The sequence below is a fragment of the Hemibagrus wyckioides genome, linkage group LG17, assembly GCF_019097595.1.
Source record: "Hemibagrus wyckioides isolate EC202008001 linkage group LG17, SWU_Hwy_1.0, whole genome shotgun sequence".
NCBI classification, from domain to species: domain Eukaryota; kingdom Metazoa; phylum Chordata; class Actinopteri; order Siluriformes; family Bagridae; genus Hemibagrus; species Hemibagrus wyckioides.
Window position 1 is genome coordinate 12,918,410 of NC_080726.1, and position 22,524 is coordinate 12,940,933.

General features: G+C 38.7%; 1 protein-coding gene and 1 pseudogene across 1 annotated transcript; both read right to left on the reverse strand.

Annotated features, from left to right (window-relative positions):
• Positions 1 to 1,281: 1,281 nt before the first annotated feature.
• Positions 1,282 to 7,375, reverse strand: LOC131367858 (cytochrome P450 2M1-like; annotated as a pseudogene).
• A 1,483-nt stretch (positions 7,376 to 8,858) lies between these two features.
• On the reverse strand, positions 8,859 to 22,245 carry LOC131367857 (cytochrome P450 2M1-like). Its single transcript, XM_058413452.1, has 9 exons — positions 21,918 to 22,245; positions 20,700 to 20,862; positions 20,447 to 20,596; positions 20,060 to 20,220; positions 18,646 to 18,825; positions 18,126 to 18,267; positions 17,721 to 17,908; positions 17,460 to 17,601; positions 8,859 to 10,128 (listed from the first exon to the last, which is right to left on the reverse strand). Exons 1-9 carry the CDS (start codon positions 22,113 to 22,115, stop codon positions 9,944 to 9,946), a joined length of 1,509 nt encoding a protein of 502 aa, XP_058269435.1. The 5' UTR covers positions 22,116 to 22,245; the 3' UTR covers positions 8,859 to 9,943.
• Positions 22,246 to 22,524: the final 279 nt, after the last annotated feature.

Here is a 22,524-nt window from a genome sequence, read left to right on the forward strand (position 1 = left end):
CCGGACATAATAATGACATCTAAAAAAACAACAGTTTTTATGGAAATGATGACACATTTAAAGATCTTAATATGTGGATTATATACATATCAGATGTGTAAGTTGTTTAGGATGAAAAATGAAAAAAGAAATTCTCCAAAAATTCTAACTTTTTCTCCCGTGTACTGTATAATAATAGGCTCCTAGTTCTAAATGTTGCATGCCATCAGGTCTGCTTAAATATGCTATATTTGATATCATTAAGCCATTACATTTATTTTATTGTAAGATTTCATCAATACTACTACAACAGTTTTGGAAGGAAGTGTGACTTACGTTGAGACTTACCTGTAAAGGTATCATTTTGAAGCTTTTAAGTAAGAAACATGTAATATAAAACATTCATCTAAAGTTTTAAGTGAACGAGTTTAAAAAAATTATTCCCACAATTGAACATATTAGAAAAATGCCCCCTAAAGGCAAATATATACATTTCTCATATAGTAGTTACAAGTGGTTTAGTGCTGTCAAGTGTATTCCAAAGGGGAAAAAAAGGACATTTTTTGGGGAAAAAACATCTTATGGGTAAAATAAGTTATTTTGTGAAAGTTGCCTCTGGTCTAGGATCGGTCAGTGAGTTACTAAAACTGCCCACTAGAAGTGATTGATCTCTACTGTGCCATTAAAGAACACGCATACATGCATACACACACACACACAAATACACACATATGAACACATACAACTGAAAGAAGTGCTTTGTAGTTTCAAAAAGACATGCTATTGACTATACCACAGCTTTATAAGCAGTTCCGCAGCAGTTCTGTGCTGAACCATTAGTAATATTTCCCCAAAAGAGAGAAACATGATGTCTGTTTTGGACTGGGATGCTGACTGCTATTATCCAAAAGAGAAGTTGCACTGTTTGTAAAACACATAACCGTGCTATGTCATAGATGCTTCTGTTTTATAGTATCGCTAAACAAATTCACAAAGGAATTTATTTAACTAAAATCAACTGTGTCACACATCCTAAGGACACTTGAGATTCTGTTCATTTCAGAACAAATGTCTTTATTAATAAAAAAAAAAGTCAAAAATTACATAAGTATTCGATCATTTTTGGTATCTTTAATTTTGCTGTGCAGATTTCTAACACTCATATGTATAAATTAATATTAACATGTATGCAGGTATGAATAAATGCTGTAAAATAAGAATGCTTTTAAAAATATATATTTTTATTGATCAATTTACAAAATGCAAATAAGAAAAATCTAAATCAAATCAATATTTGCTGTGATTAACCTATTAGGATCAATTCTTACAATTAATAATACATTTAGAGACCTTTACTGTCTCAAGCTGTATTTTATTATGTATTATTTTATTATTCTAAAACACTAGATGGCATCATTGTGCCAACTGGGGATTAATATGTGCATTCATGACTAAGTTTACATGCCTAATTTATTTAATTACTTACTTGGTTCTTGATGCCTCGTGCATGAATCTGTAAGTAGTCTAATGGCCATTTAGTTTGACTGCAATAGACATGTACTTCACTATGAATATACTGTATATATTCACTGATTTTTAAAAAATGTAGCTTAGCTAGGTAAAAGTAATAGCCATTAATCCAATTTACTGCTTCAGGAAGAGGACTGACTTAAGTTCAGTGTTGCAGGCAACCACAAATAAATCTTTACATTTGATTGCTTGTGAAGTAAACAGAAACCGTTACTGATGAAATCCTCAACAGACATGGCAAATGGGAACTTTTCATGAATACATTTCACTTGAAAGCTCAACAAAATTGGAAAATTGTAAATTGTAAATATCACATTCAGTTTTACACCATTTCCAGCTTCGGTTTTATAAAACAGAACAACAGTTTGAGGGGCACTCACGTCCATACATGTCAGAGGTCTAAATATCAATGCGTGTAATTTCAGTATTAACTCCTCACTCTGCATGTTTATCTAAATCTGAATACTGCACTTGTTGCAGACTTTCAAAAAAAAAAAAAAGATACAGTTACAATGGTTCAAAAGAGACTATATCAGATATGATTATGAACATTTTAACCTAGATTCTCATTTTGACAAATTATCATAATTTCATGAATATCAACTAAAAGAAAGCAATGTACACAATGCAACAGCACAGTATATGTTTAAAGATCTCTATGATATTTTTCTAAATATTTTTATATTCTTGCAACAGTATAACAGAAAAAATGAATAATCAAGATACCATTCACGAAAAACAGCTGCTTTTCTATGTTCTATGCACAGCATAACACTCATAGAAACAAGGTTGACGGCCAAAGCTGCAGTTGGCAGGAGTGGTGTCGATCTCTTCTGGTGGTTGAGTGGCCCTGAAGGTGAAGCGCTGGAGGAGAGAGGTGAAAATAATAAACAGTTCCACTCGGGCCAGAGCTTCACCCAAACAGGCCCGCTTCCCTGTGTAAAACAGACAGAATTGAAGCATGAATGATGCAAAGAACAAATTATTCCTAATGCTCATGTTTGGTGTAAACATTAACTGAACCTCTTCACCTGTATCTGCTTAATTTTTTGCAGTGCACTGCTGCCACATGACTGGCTTAGTCTATAATTGCATGATTAGGTGCTATGTTTAGTTTTCTGTAATTCTGAATTATATTTTGCCCCAAATCCATGGCTACCTGTTGCATGCTTTTATTACAGACCCAGCACCGTTTGGCATTATACATGCTGCCTGTTAAATCATAAGGGAGATTCTGATGTGTGTATGTGTGTGTGTCTGTGTGTGTGTGTGTGTCTCTCTCTGTGAGCACTCATAAAAGAAGACATTTTACAGGACATCTGTCCTGTAGGGGAAAACAGACTAAGGAAACGTGGATAGAGGAAGATAAAGGAATCTGATTTTGACATAAATATTTGGGTCCTTTAAGTTAAGCCTAATGCTGGGATCATGTCACATAAGCACCAGAGCTAGTGCTACTGAGTGGTATGACAAAACCAGTGGTGGACAAAGTACACATCTCCTGTATTTGAGTGAAAGCTGAGATACTCTAGATAAAACACTACTCCAATAAAAGTCCTCAATTTGAATTTCTATTTGAGGTAAAGTACAAAAGTACTACATTAAGTGCACTATAAGTATTACATTTAGCCTAGCTCTAATGTTGTCATTTTTTGTGATTAGCTATCTGTCACTCTACTCACACATGCCTGTTAATACAAGGTCTGAGAAATGAACATGATACAGATAACAGCTAACATTATTCTGAGCAGTCATGGTGCACAAGGGGGAACATGGGTGGGTGTGTGTGTATGTGCCTGTGCCTGTGTTAGTGTTTACAGGGACACTACACAAGAAAAAGGACCCTTATATAAACAGGACTTTGACATTTTACTTGCTGACTGGTCAAATATCAACAATAAAAGTTGATCTATTGGGTTACTGGGTTGCTGTACAACATCAATAATGTAGACTGTAGATATGTAGATATAGACTGCTGCTCAAGAGTTACTGATTATGTTAGCTTACTTATCTAACTAAAGCGTAAATAGCCATCCATAATGACAGATTTATTTAAATACACAATAAAACCCTTCATTGTTGCAAGCTAACATTAGAATTCATGTGAAAGAAAATCACCGTTATGATAATCACAGGACGTGCACCCCTCTACATGTTTCTCAAATATGATGGAGAATTCTTTTAAGAAGAAATCGTATGTTACTGAGGCAGGCAAAGCAGGTATCTGAACATGAAAGACTCTTCTGTTCTACAACCTGAAACAAATCTTGCAGATAAGGCCATGGGTATGTGGGTGGTGGGATGGAGTCAGGGTTTTCTTTCATCGTAGGCTTCAGGCTGTGACACTGCAGTTTTTATGCTACTCAACTGCTTGCGCTGGCTGTATTTAGTGAAAACCAAAAAACTATGCATAGGTCAAAAATAATGCGTGTACCTCAGTTTGCTTGCTGTGCTGTAATTGGACAACTGTTTTTTTTGTTTTGTTTTGTTTTTTGGCATAATGTAGTAGACTGAAATTTAAAAGGCTTAAAAAATTGTATACTTTATACTTAATTACAGTAATGCCCACAACTGGCCAAAACTACTTGGTTTGCACCTCAACCAAAGTGATGGGGTTTTGTTGAGCTGGTTGGTGACCAGGTTGCACTTGCCTCAGTCGCCTGCCTCAATCATGCATTTGGTCCCTAAATCATATATCCTCCTTTTAATCACTAACAGGCCTTACATTTCTCATCTATATCATAGAGGTATTAGTCATAATCATTTTTATGGGAGCCCCTGATCATGCATGTATCCGTGGATGATTTAAAAAAAATCATTAAAGATTGTTTAAAGACCTGAAAAGCACTAGATAAATAGATATGCTAGGACATTAATTGTAAAGGATGGTTCAGTATTTTAAAAAAAAATAAGTACATGATGCACATCTTAGATTTTAGCTTACCCATTCCAAATACAACAAATGCATCACTTTTTTTGAATCATCCCTTTTCATCCAGAAAGTTCTCTGGGTCAAAATTGTCAGGGTTTTTCCAAAGTTCAGGGTCAGAAAGCACAGAAGACAGCAAAGGAAGAACCATGGTTCCCTGAAGAGAAAAACACACAACCTTCAGCAGGGAAAGTGGGCAAAGTTTAAATAACATTTAAAATTATTGAGCAATAAAATATGAATATAAATTTTTTATTGGTCTGATTGTGCACATTTTAAGGTACCTTGGGTATGAGATAGTTCCTATACTCAGTGTCATATAACATTTTATGTGGAACAGCAGTGGGAGCAAGATCCATGGAGCGCTGAACTTCGTGAATGACTGCATCAGTATATGGCATGTTCTGTCTGTCATCAATAGAAGGGCATCGGTCTTGCCCAACCACTTTATCAATCTCCTTCTGGACTTGTGCTATTCAAGATGATGGGTATAACACAGAATATGTTTTAGATATCTACATATTAAAGAATCACAGCACTAATTCTGTTACTGGAACATCAAACTGTTTCATTCCACAACTAATATTGTTTTGGAAATGTGCAGTGTGATGCCAATCTTATCCCTTACCTTGAATATCTGGGTGCTTCATCATTAGCAGCAGGCTTTGTCTGATTGTAGAAGACGTAGTCTCAGTGCCAGCATTAAACATGGCCCATGTTGTGCACAACAAGTTATTGAAAGTAAATTCTGAATTAGGGTTATGTGTCTCCTGCAAAAGATACTTATTATTAGTTTTTAACTTTATCTGCTTACTGGGAAAGAAACATGCTCTCCTCTGGAATATGTCTGGAATCTGAGAGTCTTTCTATTCTTATGCAGTAGCTTGACTGTAGTTGTAAAGGTGGACTGATTCTAAAGTAGGCTTAGCCATCGCCATGGAGTGTCAGTACGGACCCTGAGAAAGTAGCTTCAGTTAAATGATTTGTGTGAAAAATGGCTAAGAAGTGAGTCCATCTGAGGGTGCAACTGACATTTCTCTTCAGAGTGACAGAGTTATTATAGCTGTTTAAAAACATATAAAATAACAACATAAATACCATGCAAAGAGGGATTGTACCTCTTCCATTTGTAAAAGGAAAGCCTCAATGAAATCTTTAGGGGGTGAAGAAGGATCCAGTGTCTTCATCCGTGCCTCTGCTTCAAGCTTAAATAAACCTTTGGCCTTTTCCACTTCTGACAACATGTCATGGAGAGGTCCAGGGAAAAGGCCCACAATTTTGGGAAAAATATTATAGGCCTGTAAGGAAAAAACAATATTGATAAAAAGTAAGAGATGGGGAGATATGTTACATAAACTGTGCATTAAAGTACGTCCTGCAGGAGCATGGAGTCACATGGAGTCACAATCCTATCACCAGCAGGAGATGCTCTATCCGAACTGGCAGATCTTCAGCTTTCCCTGGAAACTAATCATCATCTGTATCAAAGACTGTCAAAAAAACTCATCACAAATTTTTGTTACTTTCATGCATTTGTCTTCATGCCAGTCACCCTTAGAAACTCTGTACATTTGTTATGCTTATTCATGCAATTAAAGTTTGCATTTGCTGTCAAAGATTCAACCAGGATACAATCCCACGTAACACTCAATGCTCTAGAGAAATAGGCTGAATAAGATAAAGCAGCTAATGTAAAAAAAAAAAAATTAAGGAATGAAAAAGGATTAGATTTTTGCTGAACAATAAATTATTAAGTGTTTTATTAAAATGGCCATTTAACTGCTAGAATTGTCTTGGGCATGTTTTTATACAATTAATATTAAAAGTCTACATCTTATATTTTCAGTGTCACTTTGAGACTGAAAAAGTGCTAACATGATTTATTTTGGATTAATTTTCTAACATCGCAAAACCATGTCATTTTAACAGGTGTGTGTAGATATTTTATATCCATTGAGAATTTTTGAAAATATTGAGAAACTTTCAGGTGCAGGTAATGGCAAACAGCAGTTTCAACAATCACTTTGCACAGTTAAATACAGTTAAGAACAGAAAGTCTGGTATTTAAGACAAGAGGAAACTTGTCATGATAATTCCAGCTTTGGCATGTCACTCTCAAGTCATCCCAATCCATGCCTTTTTCATAACAATCTGTGTAATCTCTAGACACTGTTGTGTAAAAATCCCAGGAGAGCAGTTTCTGAAATACTCAAACCAGCTCATCTGGTACCAAAACTCAGGCCACAGTAAAAGTCACAGAGGTTACACTTTTTCTTCATTCTGATGTATCACATGTGAATCTGATGTGAACATTAACTGAGACTATGCACCTCTATCTGCATAATTTGCAAAATTTGAGCAAATACATCTTCATCAGAATATTTATTTCGGCACCTTATTTATGTTATTTAATGCGTTATTTAAAATGCAATTTATGAATCAATAGTAATGATACAGTACCTGTCCAAGTGGACTGTTAAGAACTTTAAAATAGTCATCAACAGCCATGAGCATAAGATTTAACTGTGGGTCATCTGATGCAAATCTCTGTCCAAATATGATTGAGCAGATCACATTGCACACTGCTTTATTTATCATGTATTCTGGATTGAAAGCTGAGTCTGCAAGAAAACATAGATGGGGTCAGTTACTGTTTGCAGTAATCATTCCCTTATCCAAATGTATGTACTGGGTGAATTGGTATGAGAATGAACTGTTCATCTGTTCTAGATCAGGGCTGTGTTTAGAGTTGAGTTAAAGCTTGCATTAAGGAATTATCAAGAATATGGACATTGCTCAAAGATTAACTTTCTGCTTAAAAAAAGTTAGATGATATTCTGCATAAATAGAGCAATAAGCAATACCTCCAAATGTACTAAAACTTTGGACGAGACAGCTGGCCTCCTCCTTCACCTTGTCCTCAATGGTGTGTCCCAAAGTTATGATTGCTTATATATATATGTATATATATATATATATATATATATATATATATATATATATATATATATATATAGTGGAATAAAAATTCTACTGTACTCACTACTAAAATCTGACTCCAGCTCCACACTGACCTGACAGCTCAGTCTAAGTGAGACTCATAATTAGTAAGGCCTCAAAACTAAATAAGCCAATCAAGCAGACTAGATGAATGCAGATAAGAGATTTTATTTTGTAATCAGCGCTGACACAAGAATTGAGATGCTCATGCATGAACGTCCCAACAACCTCTCCCCGGGGAACTCCAACTACAGCCTTTATATACATTTCCCTTATCTTCCCAATGCAACACGTCACTGGTTCTTTGCCTAGACAATCCTACCCATCTTTCTTTTTTAGACCTTTTAGATTCTTTTTTACACCATTATCTTTGAATTTACAACTTTTCAAATACCATTATAATTAAACTTCCGTAAATCATTATATTAAAAATTGGGCGTTTCCGCCCCCACCAGTGGGATTGTCTTCGGCCTCACTCTTGCCAACACCTCATTCTTCTTCAGGAGACAGCATGGGTAAGTTCTCAGTCCTTCAGGGGCCAACACCCTTTCTTTTATTACACTCTACACTTCACGGCTTTTCTGATTTTTCCGCTGTCTTCTACGTATGTACTCTAGATATTTCGCCTGGTACCACCATTGCCATCCAACACGCGCTGCATTTACTTCATGATGAGATCACTGCCGCTCAAGGTACCAGTGGAGCGAAGATTGACCATAATAATCTAGGGTATGTCTCTGCCATTGATTGGTCCAAGTTTGGAAAGCCTGGTACCGCAGAGAAGGCCTGCCAGACTGACATCATTGATACAACTATTTGTTCTTCAAAGCCCTTGCAGCCTGTGTGCAAGGCCCATGACAGGCCAACATGCCGTGTTAAACCTTATATTGTTCTTAAGCTCAAACGACCTAACGAATAAACCTTACCTGAGAACTCACTCCTGCTGTCCCCCGATTATTTCACACTACAAACACACACCTCATACATATATCCTCATTTACAAAATTATCTCCCACAATATATATATATATATATATATATATATATATATATATATATATATATATATATATATATATATATATACACAAAACACCATACAACACAACCAACTCTCTACTTATCACATATGCATGATTTGAGCTTAGAATGCTTTAGGATAAAGTAAACTTCATGACAGCTAAGAGTCATATACACATCAGATAGGACTTAATAAAGGTGGCGTTAAAAATCCCCAAAAGTTGTATATTATTTACAACCACTAGGTTGGTTACTTTGTTCAATTACTTAATTCCTGCATCTTCATTTAGTGAGCATTTATTTCAAATTTCTTGTTGTCTCTTCAAAATTCCATATTCTCATAATATCATTATTAACAGAACGAATCTGTGAGTAGTCTAATGGAAATTTATTTTGATAATATGTCTTATATTTTAATGTTTTTGTCACTGATTTTTAAATATTTTATCACAAAAATAAAAGTAGAAAATGTAACTCAATTAATGACCATTAATCATTTGTACTGGAAAAAGCATGACATAAGTTCAGCCACAAAAAAAAATCTTTACATTTAGCTGCTGTCTGTGGTTGTGCACCAAAATGCATACACAGGTGTCCTGGCTGATCTCCAGTTCTAGCAGTTAAGACCATATAGTTGAAGAAAATATTCAACAGATTTAGCAACATTTACTTGATTTATGAAAGCTCATTATTTGTAAAAGAACAAGAGAAACAGTTTCACATTTAAGGAGAATGTACAAAATAATGAGCAGCAAGCTAGCCAGCTACTGACAGGCTTTCAGTGAGGATGTATTTCCCCTAGCAGATCAAAAATATACAAAACATTTGACCATATGGTGTCTGAAATGTTAGTTAATCTATATTAAATGATTGCTTATAGAACAATCATACTGAGATACAACAATCATACTGAATAATTAAAAATAAAAAGAAGGATAAAGAAGGAAAGAAAAGTTTTGTGCAATGTAAGCAGATCTTTTTAGGTGGCCTATTGAGATTATTAAGAGTACTTGCTTGTAGGATAATGGGAAAAAGACAAAAATAATAAAGACTAATATATATATCATAATATTTTATATCATTATATATATGCATAAGAAGATGGCAAGCGTTCAAATTTAAATTTAATAGAAGTCTAGTACAATGGTAATATTTGGCTGCATGAATAGTCCTAGTTGTAAATATTACATAAATCACATAACTTGATTCAGTTTTATATGGTTTCCACCTTCATTTATCAGGTGGTTATAAAACACATTTCAGAGCTCTGAATACTAATGTGTGTTTTTTCAGTATTAAATTCTCACTATGCATGTTTAACTGCACTTGTTGCAGACTTTTAAAAATAGATACAAGAGACTATATCAAAGATGATTATAAACATTTTAGCCTAGATTCTCATTAGGACACTTTGTCATTATGTCAAGGATGTCAAATAAAAAGAAAGCAATCAATAGAAAGAAGTTGCCGTCCACGAAAAACCGCTTATGTTCTGTGCACAGCATAACACTCATAGAAATGAGGTTGGCGGCTAAAGCTGCAGTTTGTAGGAGTGGTGTCGATCTCTTCTGGTGGTTGAGTGGCCCTGAAGGTGAAGCGCTGGAGGAGAGAGGTGAAAATAATAAACAGTTCCACTCGGGCCAGAGCTTCACCCAAACATGCCCGCTTCCCTGTGCAAAACAGACAGAAGAGAGGCATGAATGTTACAAAGAACAAATTATTCCTAATAATGATGTTTGATGTAAACATTAACTGAACCTCTTCACCTGTATGATTTTATTCAGTACACTGTTGTCATGTGGCAGCCTTATTCAATAATTGCACGAATGATAATGTCACACATTAAGTGCTATATTTATGGTAATAATTTAGGTAATAAAGCAGCACCATGATACTGAGTATTGTGAGTATTTATTCAAGAATTAGAAAATGAAGAGTTTATTTGCAAAGACAGATAACTCAGTTTTTACTCATTTTCAGAATTCATGTTTTTTATTGTGCATTCCAAGTAAGATCAATCAAACTGGAGTTGGGTTGTTTTGATTAAGTAATAATAACTCATAAAAATACAGGTAACTTACAAAATTAATGTTCATTGAAAGTATGTTTTTTTATTTATTAAAAGTGAGTGAATGAGTGTATGAGAACGCGCCCCAGAGTTTTGTGTTTTTGTTCAGTGAACCTCTGACTCTCGTTTCATTATTTTATTAATCCAAATGTGTTTAGGCAAACCTGATATGGAAGTGCGGTTACACACGAAATACAGAAAGCTTTCCTTTCACCACTGTAACGTGCTGCTTTAGCAATGTTCCATCAAAAAATTTCAATTTTTATTTTCCTTTTACGCCCTGAAGAATATATCACAGGTTCATCAAGTCCGTCAAAATTATCCATACTTGAACACTTAGTCTGGTTCAGTGAAACTCCTCTCATCAAGTGTGTCTTTCCGAAGTGACTAGCAGTCTGGTCAGCTGAACTGAATACTGCGCTCTGACTCGCTAAAATGGACTTACCAGTCTTTGCTCACAAACGACACAGGTGCTTGTCGGCTTTTGTAGTAAATGTGAACTTGTGATGCGTTTAAAGTGGACAATACCGGCTTTCTAACCTTGTGCAATGCCTACATACACACATGGACAAAATTGTTGGCCACCATCCATTAAAAAAAGAAAAACCCACAATGGTCACTGACAACTTGAAACTGACAAAGGTAATATCTAAACATTTACTGAAACTTGACTAATGAAAATCAGACATTGCATTCGAATTGTGGTTAAACAGAACCATTTACAAAAACAAGTTAATGAAACAGGCCTAGACAAAAATTATGGTTCCCCTAGAAATGAAAATAATTTGACCATAGGGACATATTAAACTAATTATGTGTCCTGTAATTAGCATCACAGGTGTCTTCAACTTGTAATAAGTCAGTCTGCCTATTTAAACAGTGAAAAGTAGTCACTGTAATGTTTGGTATCATGGTGTGGCCTACACTGAACATGGAGCACAGGAAGCTAAGGAGAGTGTTGTCTCAGGAGATTAGAAGGAAAATTATAGATAAGCATGTTGAAAGTAAAGGCTATAAGACCATCTCCGAGCAGCTTGATGTTCCTGTGACTACACTTGCACATATTCAGAAGTTTAAGGTCAACGGGACTGTGGACAACCTCCTTGGACATGGCCGCAAAAGGAAAATAGATGACAAATTGAAGAGACAGATGATACAAATGGTAACCAAAGAGCCCAGAATAACTTCCAAAGAGATTAGAGGTGAACTCCAAGGTCAAGGTACATCAGTGTCAGATTGCACCATCCATCACTGTTTGAGCCAAAGTGGAAGACTCCACTGTTGAAAGCAAATCATAAAAAAGTGAGACTGGAATTTGGAAAAATGCATATTGACAAGCCACAAAGCTTCTGGGAGAATGTCCTTTGGACAGATGAGACAAAACTACAACAGGTTACATAAGTAACCCTGTTCCCTGAGAAGGGAACGAGATGCTGCGTTATGACTGACACTATGGGAACACTTTGTCGAGGAAGTGTGTCTGAAGCTCCCTGTGCACACACGCCAATTCATTGGCTCAGATAGGACACGTGACGGAGGAATATGTGCCAGCATGTCCATATAAGGGCATCTACATAACATTCATTCAGCTTGCCTTTGTCTGAAGGAAGCGCAAAAGGATGGCACACAATGGTCGACGTCTGTCCCAGGGGCCATGAGAGAGCTTGAGTGGACCAGGAACAGAACACCCATTATTCCTGAATGACCTGAGACCCAGGAGTGGGGTCCAGGTCCAGGTTATAAAACCTGACAAAGGTGTGCAGACAGGACCAGCCTGCCACAGCACAAATCTTCTGGAGGGGAACACCCCTAGCCAGGGCACTGGATGAGGAGACACCCCTAGTGGAGTGAGCCCTGACCCCTAGAGGCAAAGCAATACCATGTGCCTCGTAGGCCAGAGTAATGTCCTTTACCACCCAGTGTCCCAAGCTCTGCTTGGAGACCAGATTACCCTTGTTCCAGCTCCAAAAGCAGACGAACAAGGATGGAGACTTACACCATGAGGTGGAGCAGTGGACATAAGTCTTAAGGTCCTGTTCCACCAAGTCATGGGGCAGAAGGCAGAAGGCCTGCAGTATGACTGGACAACCGGCCATCCTGGACACCTTTGGGACATCCAGCCCTGGGGTGCAAGATAGCCTTGGACATTCCAGGGGCAAACTCCAGGCAGGCAGGTACGACTGAGAGCCTGCAGGACCCCTACCCGTCTAAGGGAGGCTAAGGCTAAAAGCCTAGAGCCATATTAAGCATAGGCTAGAGCCATATTAAGGGTCAGAAAATTCTCTGAGGCTGACTCCATGGGCTCAAGGGGGTTTCCAGCAACCCATCCAGGACCACTGAGAGGTTTCAGAAGGGGAGGTGCAGTCTGCAGGAAGGCCTCAGCTGCCTGGCACCCCGCAGAAAGCGAGAGACCAGAGGGTCTAGCCTAGCATTCAGCAGAGTCTCCACAGCTTCTGATGAGAGGCCTGCCTCTAGGAACTGGTCCCCCTCAGGGGCCAGACCCAGAGCTTACACATCCCTGGGTGGGGATGGAGTATCGCCCCTCATGCCTGAGAGAGGAGATCTTTCCTGATGGGAATCTTCCAAGGAGCGGTGTCTAGGAGGGAGACAAGGTCTGCGAAACAAACTCGAGTGGGCCAGTGGGGAGCCACTAGAATAAGGTGTACCCCATCGTGGTGCACTCAGGGTAGGACTTGTTGGAGCAGAGCTACTGGGGGAAAGGCTCAGCACCTGTCTTGACAGAAAGTCTGTCCCCCTATTTATGTGCCCTTGAATGAAAATCACTCTCAGCAAAAGAAATCTGGTCTCTGCCCAGAGCAGGATCCGCTGCACCAACGTTTAGAGAGGGCACAAATACAGTCCACCCTGATGGTTGATATAAGCAGCCACTGTGGTACTGTCTGTGTTTAACAGCACAAGGAAGCCCATGAGGTGTGGGAGAAAGTGTTTCAGAGCTAGAAACACAGCCCTCATCTCCAGGCAATTTATTTGCCATGAGAGTTTAGTGCCAGGGCACCCAAGACTGCACCCCAGCCCAAAAGTGAGGCATTCATCAAAAGAGTCCTGAGACGGTGACACGCCCCTAGAGTGGGACCCAAGGCCAGAAACCAGGGTCTTGTCCACATTAGTAGGGTACAAAGCCCTCAGAACATAACCCTGATGGCATTGAGGGGATGCCTGTGAGGATGGAAGCCCGCACCTCTGAGCCAGACCTGGAACAGACTCATGTGAAGCAGACCCAAAGGAATCATGTTGGCTGCAGCTGCCATGAGGCTGAGGACTCTGCGCCTCGGCGACAGAGCGGCTTCGGTCTAGCCGAACAGCATTTACTACTGACAGTATGGAAGTCACCCAAGCAGTTATATAGACATGCCCGCATCGTGGTGGAATCCCAAATCACCCCCAAGAAGGTGGTTATCTGATATGGAGAAAGCACACACTTTTCTGGGTTGATCCAGAGGCCTACAGACCTCATAGGGCAAGCACTGCATCCCAGTGACTGGTTGCCATGGCCTTGGAGTGGGCCAGGATAAGCCAGTCATCCAGGTAATTGAGTACACGGACAGCTAGACCAAAAAGACAAGCCTGATACTGGTAAGCTTCGCCACCGAAAGCAAACCTGAGGAACTTCCTGTGTTCTGGCCTATATGAAAATAGGCATCCTTGAGGTCTATTGTCACAAACGAGTCCTCAGATCTGATCTGTGATGCAATCAGTTTTGTAGTGAGCATCTTGAACTTGAACTTCTTTAGGGCAGAGTTCAGAGCTCGCAGGTCCAAAACTGGAAGCAGCCCCCTGTCTCTCTTGGGTACAACAAAATACCAGCTGTAAAAGCCTGAATCCCGATCTAGAAGGGGAACATGCTCTATGCCCCTTTTCTCAGAAGGGAGAGAAGTCCCTCTTGGAGGAACAAAGTTTGGTGTGTGCCAACAATAGTGGGCAGCACTGCCTGAAATTTAGGGGGACGGGTGGCAAACTGGATCCTGTACCCTTTCTTTATGGTATCTAGGTCCCACTGAGAGACACCTGGCAGAAGTTTCCACGCTGCCAGGTTCTCTGAGAGAGGTGTCAAACTCATGTTGGATTCCTTCATGGCCTGCCTGGCTGAGACGACCGATCTCAGGTCAGGTCTCACCTGACAGGCCTGAGCCCGAGCCCACTGGCCGGCCTCCCTAGATTTTGGTAGGGGGCACGGGCTGCCACACTACCCTTTCTCTCTGCCCTGTCAAGAAGTCAGAAAACAGTTGTCTAGCTTTGAACAGATGACGATAGCTTCCTGCTCCGGCCAATTTAAATGTAATGATATCGAGAAGCTCCTCGAATGCCACTGGCTGTGGTGGCAAATTGACGGAGGAATTCCCTTCATCACCCACGTCAAATTCCTCAGAACCCAACACAGACAAAGAAATATCCACTTCCAGGTCAGGAGAGTTCTCAGCAGGAGCTCCCAAAGCCGAAATGTGGACATCGGAGTCAGGGGAGAGGACAAGAGAAAGGGGAGAACCTGTCTCCTGTTCTGCTAACTCCATCTGCAAACCCCATGGTCAAAGCCACCGCACCACCTTGGCAGACGCAAGACCTGAACCACGAGGCACAGACTCATGGCCGGTAAACACCACCAAACAGGATTGGAGCTTGTGAGGGGGAAATCTCCCACAATGCATGCAGCCAGATCCCTCAAAAGCAGACCGGGCATGCTCCTTAAGCCTAGTTCACGCTATAGGATTTTAAGCCCGATTTGCAAGTTAACGAGCTCGCCGACAGATCGGGCTGTGATCGTGGGAAAATCAGCGGGTGATCAGCGCTCGGCAATCTTTATGTGTGAACTACTCAACAATGCATCAAAGAGGCTTGCTGACGCATCGCTGACACCTCGCAGACAAAATCCAGATATCTGGCATGTTAAATATCTGGGACAGTCGGCCGACTCCACATCACGTGGTGTCAATTGTAGCTACGACCTCCAGCCAATGAGAGAGCGAGTCAACAGAGTTGAGGTCACCGGAAGAAAAGCAGCAGCAGCAACATGGCTTCAAAAATAGTGTGGATACAACATTTATTTTAATAAATTAACATTTATTTAGAGCGAGACTCCTGCCGACATCCATTTTCAAAACAAACCAAAAGTCTTGCGTCATTTCCGGATCCACCTGTCGCGTGTGTTTTCGTGACAAAACGTGGTTTGGGGACGGCATTGAAGCACTGGGTGACAAGAGTTGTTGTCAGATCGTGTGGTGTGCGACCCCCTCTTGTGGATCATTTACGAAGCGTCGCGTAGTGTGAACACCACAAGGACAAAAAGACATACAGTGAAGTCATGTAGTCTGAACAGCAAAGCGATCTGCCGACGGTTAAAGTCTTTTAGTGTGACCAAGCCTTTACCCAAACAAACCACGCAAAGAGCATTTGTGTCATCCTCCATAAGAAAACACAGACATGGATGCACACACCTCTTAAATTTCTTCGCCATACCTGTCTCGACACACATACAATGGAGTGCTTCCTGAAGACAAAAAAGCTGAATGGATGTGACATAGACGCCCTTATATGGACATGCTAGCACATATTCCTCCATCATGTGTCCTTTCCGAGCCAATTAATTGGCATGTGTGCACACAGAGCTTCAGACACACTTCCTTGATAAAGTGTTCCCATAGCGTCAGTCATGACCCAGAGTCGAGTTTCCTCGAAAGGGAACTGGAGCTTTTTGCCAAGTCACATAGCTCTATCTTCACAGATGTAAAAATGAAGCATACAAAGAAATGAACACTGTACCTACCATACAAACATGGAGGCGGCTTGGTTATGTTTTGGGTTTGCTTTGCTGCATCTGGCACAGCGTATCTTGAATCTGTGCAGGCTACAATGAAATCTCAAGTCTATCAAGGCATTCTGGAGTGAAATGTGCTGTTCAGTGTCAGAAAGCTTGTTCTCAGTCGCAGGTCATGGGTCCTCCAACAGGATAATGTCCCAAAACACACAGCAACAAACTAACAAGAATGGCTGAAAACAAAACATTAGACTAGTCTGAAGTGGCCTTCTGTGAGCCCTGATTTTATTAAATTCTACTAAGCATCTGTGCAAAGGGCTGAAATATGCAGTTCTGAGAAGGCACCCTTCAAACCTGAGACATCTAGAGCAGTTTGCTTACAAGCAGTGGGCCAAAATACCTGTCGACAGGTGCAGAAGGCTCATTGAGAGTTTACAGAAATTGCTTGATTGCAGTGAATGCCTCAAAAGGTTGTGCAACAAAATATTATGTAAAGGGTACCATCATTTTTGTCCAGCCCAGTTTCATTAGTTTTTTTAATGCTTCTGTTGAATCACCATTCAAAAGCAATGTCTGATTTTCATTAGTCACTTTTCAGTACATTTTTATTTATTATTACTTTTGTCCATTTTAAGTTATTTCAGTGACCATTGTTTTTTTTCTTTAATGGAAGGGTACCAACAATTTTGTCCACATGTGTATAAGATGTCTATAATATCATTAAAGAAATTATGATCCAACTGTGCAGGTGTAGAAGATGACATTCCTGATCCATCCTCACCTGAGCAAATTCCTAACAAGGGGAAAACAAACAAAAGAAGGGGAGCTCAGAAGTACAGATAAAGATTAATGGAAAAAAGACGAAAGAGGCGGATAGAGAGATCTGGTTTAGCGATAAATATTTGGGTCTTGGGTTTCCATATCATTTGGGGCTTTTAAGTTGGGCCAAGTGGAAGGTCATTTTAAGATGTTATTTCCCACCTCACAGTTGTACTCTTTGAATTGAAACTAGTGCTATGAAGCTCCCAAAAGGCACCTCTTTCAGCACTCCATGTGGACCCCATAATTTCATATTTGGAATAAAAGCAGTAGGCCTATAAAAATCACAGAACAGCAGTGTCAGTCATGATCATTTCTAGGGATCATCCTAGATTTTAGCTTACCCATTCCAAATACAACAAATGCATCACTTTTTTTGAATCGTCCCTTTTCATCCAGAAAGTTCTCTGGATCAAAATTGTCAGGGTTTTTCCATAGCTTAGGGTCAGAAAGCACAGAAGACAGCAAAGGAAGAACCATGGTTCCCTGAAGAGAAAAACACACAACCTTCAGCAGGGAAAGTGGGCAAGTTTAAGTTAAAAATATTGCGCAATAAAATATGCATATAAAGCTTTAAAGGTCTGATTGTGCATATGTTTAGGTACCTTGGGTATGAGATAGTTCCTATACTCAGTGTCATATAACATTTTATGTGGAACAGCAGTGGGAGCAAGATCCATGGAGCGCTGAACTTCGTGAATGACTGCATCTGTATATGGCATGTTCTGTCTGTCATCAATAGAAGGGCATCGGTCTTGCCCAACCACTTTATCAATCTCCTTCTGGACTCGTGCTATTCAAGATGATGGGTATAACACAGAATATGTATCAGATATCTACATATTAAAGAATACACAGCACTAATTCTGTTACTGGAACATCAAACTGTAAATGCATTCCATAACCAATACTGGCTGCTCTGCCAGTAATGCTTTATTCCACAAGTAATGCCTTTTTGGGTAATAAGGCTTCACAGAAATGTGCCATGTGATGTCAATCTCATCCCTTACCTTGAATATCTGGGTGCTTCATCATTAGCAGCAGGCTTTGTCTGATTGTAGAAGACGTAGTCTCAGTGCCAGCACTAAACATGGCCCATGTTGTGCACAATAAGTTATTGAAGGTAAATTCTGTATTAGGGTTATGCTTCTCCTGCAAAAGATACTTATTATTAGTTTTTAGCTTTATCTGCTTACTGGGAAATGCTGCTCTCTGGAATATGTCTGGAATCTGAGAGTCTTTCTATTCTTATTCAGTAGATTATAATGACTGTAGTTGTAAAGGTGGACTGATTCTAAAGTAGGCTTAGCCATCACCATGGAGCGTTAGTAAGGACACTGAGGAAGTAGCTTGAGTTTAGTGATTCTGTGAGAAAGAAGTGAGTCCACATATATATATGTATATATAATTGTAGTGTTTTCTGCCAACCACAGGATAGCTAGTGCTTAATAATTATGTGACAAAGTTATTATAGCTATACATATACAATATACAATAACAAAACAAATACCATGCAAAGTGGGATTTTACCTCTTCCATTTGTAAAAGAAAAGCCTCAATAAAATCTTTAGGGGGTGAAGAAGGATCCAGTGTCTTCATCCGTGCCTCTGCTTCAAGCTTAAATAAACCTTTGGCCTTTTCCACTTCTGACAACATGTCATGGAGACGTCCAGGGAAAAGGCCCACAATTTTGGGAAAAATATTATAGGCCTTTAAGGGGAAAAACAGTATTGATAAAAAGAAAGAGATAGGGAGATATGTTACATAAACTGTGCATTAAAGGAAGTTCTGCAGGAGCATGGAGTCACATGGAGTCACAGTCCTATCACCAGCAGGAGATGCTCTATCCGAACTGGCAGATCAACACTCCAGCTGTCACCTGAAATACTAATCATCATCTATATGAAAGACTGTCAAAAAAACTCATAAATTTTTGTTACTTTCATGCATTTGTCTTCATGCCAGTCACCCTTAGAAATTCTGTACATTTGTTATGCTTATTTATGCCTTTAATTAAAGTTTACATTTGCTGTCAAAGATTAAACCAGGATACAATCCCACCTAACACTCAATGCTCTAGAGAAATAGGCTGAATAAGATAAAGCAGTTTATGTAAAAAAAATTAATGAATGAAACAGTGTTAGATTTTTTTGCTGAATAATAAATTATTTAGTGTTTTCTTAATATGGCAATTAAACTGCTAGTTTATACAATGAATATAAAAAGTCTACATCCTATATTTTCAATGTCAATTTAAGACTGAAAAAGTTTTAACATTATTTTTTTGGATTAATTTTCTTACATCGCAAAACAATGTCATTTTAATAGGTGTGTGTAGACATTTTATATCCACTGAATATTGAGACAATTTCAGGTGCAGGTGCACCAATCAGCAAACAGTTTCAACAATCACTTTGCACAGTTAAATACAGTTAAGAACAGGCAGAAAGTCTGGTATTTATGACAAGGGGAAACTTGTCATGCTAATTCCAGCTTTGGCATGTCACTCTCAAGTCATCCCAATCCATGCCTTTTTCATAACAATCTGTGTAATCTCTAGAGACTGTTGTGTAAAAATCCCAGGAGAGCAGTTTCTGAAATACTCAAACCAGCTCATCTGGTACCAAAACTCAGGCCACAGTAAAAGTCACAGAGGTTACACTTTTTCTTCATTCTGATGTGTGATGTGAACATTAACTGAGACTCATAATGCACCTTTATCTGCATGATTTTATGCTTTACACTGTTGCCACGTGATTGGCTGATTGGATATCTGCTTAAATGAGCAGGTGTATAGGTGTTCTAGTTAAAGTAGATAGTGTGTGTATATCCCATCATATAAATCTACATCAGTATATTTATTTCAGCACCTTATCCATGTTATTTAATGTGTTATTTAAAATGCATTTAAAGAATGAATATTAGAAAAAAATAGATGCAGTACCTGTCCAAGTCGACTACTGAGAACATTAAAGTAGTCATCAACAGCCCCAAGCATAAGATTTAACTGTGGGTCATCTGATTCAAATCTCTGTCCAAATATGATTGAGCAGATCACATTGCACACTGCTTTATTTATTATGATTCCTGGATTGAAAGCTGAGTCTGCAAGAAAAAGTAGGATCCGGTCAGTTACTGTTTGCAGTAATCATTCACTTATCCAAATGTATGTACTGGGTGAATTGGTATAAGAATGAAGGCTGTGTTTAGAGTTGAGTTAAAGCTTGCATTAAGGAATTATCAAGAATATGGACATTGCTCAAAGATGAACTTTTTGCTCAAAAAAAAATTAGATGGGATTCTGCATAAATCTGAGAGCAATCAGCAATACCTCCAAATGTACTAAAACTTTGCACAAGACAGCTGGCCTCCTCCTTCACCTTGTCCTCGATGGTGTGTCGACCCATCCCAAAGTTCTTGAGGGTTAACAGAGTGAACCGCCGAAGCTGCTTCCATCTTTCCCCACTGCTGACCAAAACACCTGCAGTGCAAGAAATACTGTGACCACCAAGAGTAAAAATGTAAACAAATAAATAAACAAATTTAAAAAAAAAGTTTAAAATCATGTATATAAATGAACTTACCATATCCATTAGTGATCTTCATTATGAGAGGGTAGTTTGCCCTGCCACTAAACTCATTGCCCATACCAATCATTGTTTCTTTCAGGGCTCGGTATCCAGAGATCACCACAACAGGTGTGTTGGCAAACCAAAGGGTGAAAATAGATCCATGTTTTTTACTGAGCTGATAAAGAGAAATTAAAAATGAAAAAATATTCAAATGTATTAATCTGGAGCTGTTAATGATTAATGTTGTGTATAATCAGTACCCTTAAGTCTGATAGAAAAACAGAAAGCTATCAGTTATATCCATAAAAGAAAAGCCTGCACCAACATAATACAACTGCAAACAATACTATGCTATACTTTCTTTGCCCAAAGGTTTTTGTATTCAATTGTACAGAATGTCTTTGCATGGTGTATCTTTACAATGTACCTTTACTGTAACAAAAGGGGGCAAACATGTTCCAGCATGACAATGTCCTTGTATACAGAGCCTGCCCCACAAAGACATGGTGTACCAACACCTTTAACTGTATATTGTATTCCTTAGACAATTTGTGACATTTTTTTTTTGCAGTGTAGCAGAGTGCATTATCCTGCTGAAAGATCCCACTGCCATTAGGGAATAGCTACTGTTCCCATGAAGAAGTGTACTTTGTCTGCAGTAATGTTGTAGGTGCATAGTTTGTGTCAAGATAACATCCAAATGAATGCCATGAATACCTTTACTGTAGCAAAAGGGGCAAACATGTTCTAGCATGACAATGTCCTTGTATACAGAGCCTGCCCCACAAAGACATGGTGTACCAAGGATGGAATGCAAGGACTTGCACAGACTTGTGACCTGCACAGAGCCCTGGTCTCAACACCATTGAACACCTGACCTTACTAATGTTAATGTGGCTGAATGAAAAAATTCCCACAGCAAAACTCTATAATCTAGTATAATCTTACCACAGAGTAAGAGTAAGGCTGTTATAACAGCAAAGGGGGACTAAATCTTTAATTAGTTGTTTCTAAAAGCACATGGATGTTATGGTCAGATGTCCACAAAATGTTAGCCATATAAAATAGCTCATAGTATTTAAATATTTACTTAACTATTATTTATGAACTAAATTACTAAGTTAGTAGAATGAAGCCTAAAAGCACCAACTTTATTACTGAAAGTCATTTTCTGAAAAAAATAGTGGCAAAAATAATTTTAAAAAATTATTTAAGTGATTAGTTACTTACCTCAAGGTAATAGTTGTACGGTTCCTTTACATAAACCTGAAAGAAATTCCCAAACACAGGTGCAGGAGCTGGACCTGGAGGCAGCCGTCCAAACTTACACTGATATTCTTTACTGCGACTTTTCCAAATAAAAAAGAAAACAGCAGCAGCAATTAATAAAGGCCAAAAGTTTGTCTGTAAAGCAAACAATACATCCATTATACGGGTTTAACAAATGCAGTGCAGCGGAATTGTGTTTACTGCAGGACAAATTCAAATATTCTGTAACTCAGTACAACTATTTGACTCTGTTTTATATTTCATTGAGGCGGGCCGTTACACAAAAGGGCAGTAGTGTTCCTCCTTTTTTACTGTCAATCACTCCAACTATTTATTTTCCTGTTCCTTGCAAAGTAAAACAAAGTAGACAATGACACTGTTGCTCCAACATGCAGGAAATATATCCATGTGCAGAGGAACTGCATTTAGACATATTTAGGCTCTTTACATTTTTTAGGCTATAGAAAATTGCTTTTTAAAATTATTAAGTCTTTCGAAAGTGAAAAAGTCCATTCCCTCTTATCTAAGGAGAAATTAAAGATTGTAATAGACCATATTCACAACCACA

Bases quoted from the DNA above. Each gene is read 5' to 3' on its own strand.
- LOC131367857 (XM_058413452.1), bottom strand. From the start codon at position 22,115: ATGGATGTATTGTTTGCTTTACAGACAAACTTTTGGCCTTTATTAATT. The intron at 20,597-20,699 runs GTAAGTTCATTT...CTTGCACTGCAG, and splicing joins GAAGATCACTAATGGATATG to GTGTTTTGGTCAGCAGTGGG. The intron at 17,602-17,720 runs GTACCTAAACAT...TTTTCTCTTCAG, and splicing joins GGAACTATCTCATACCCAAG to GGAACCATGGTTCTTCCTTT.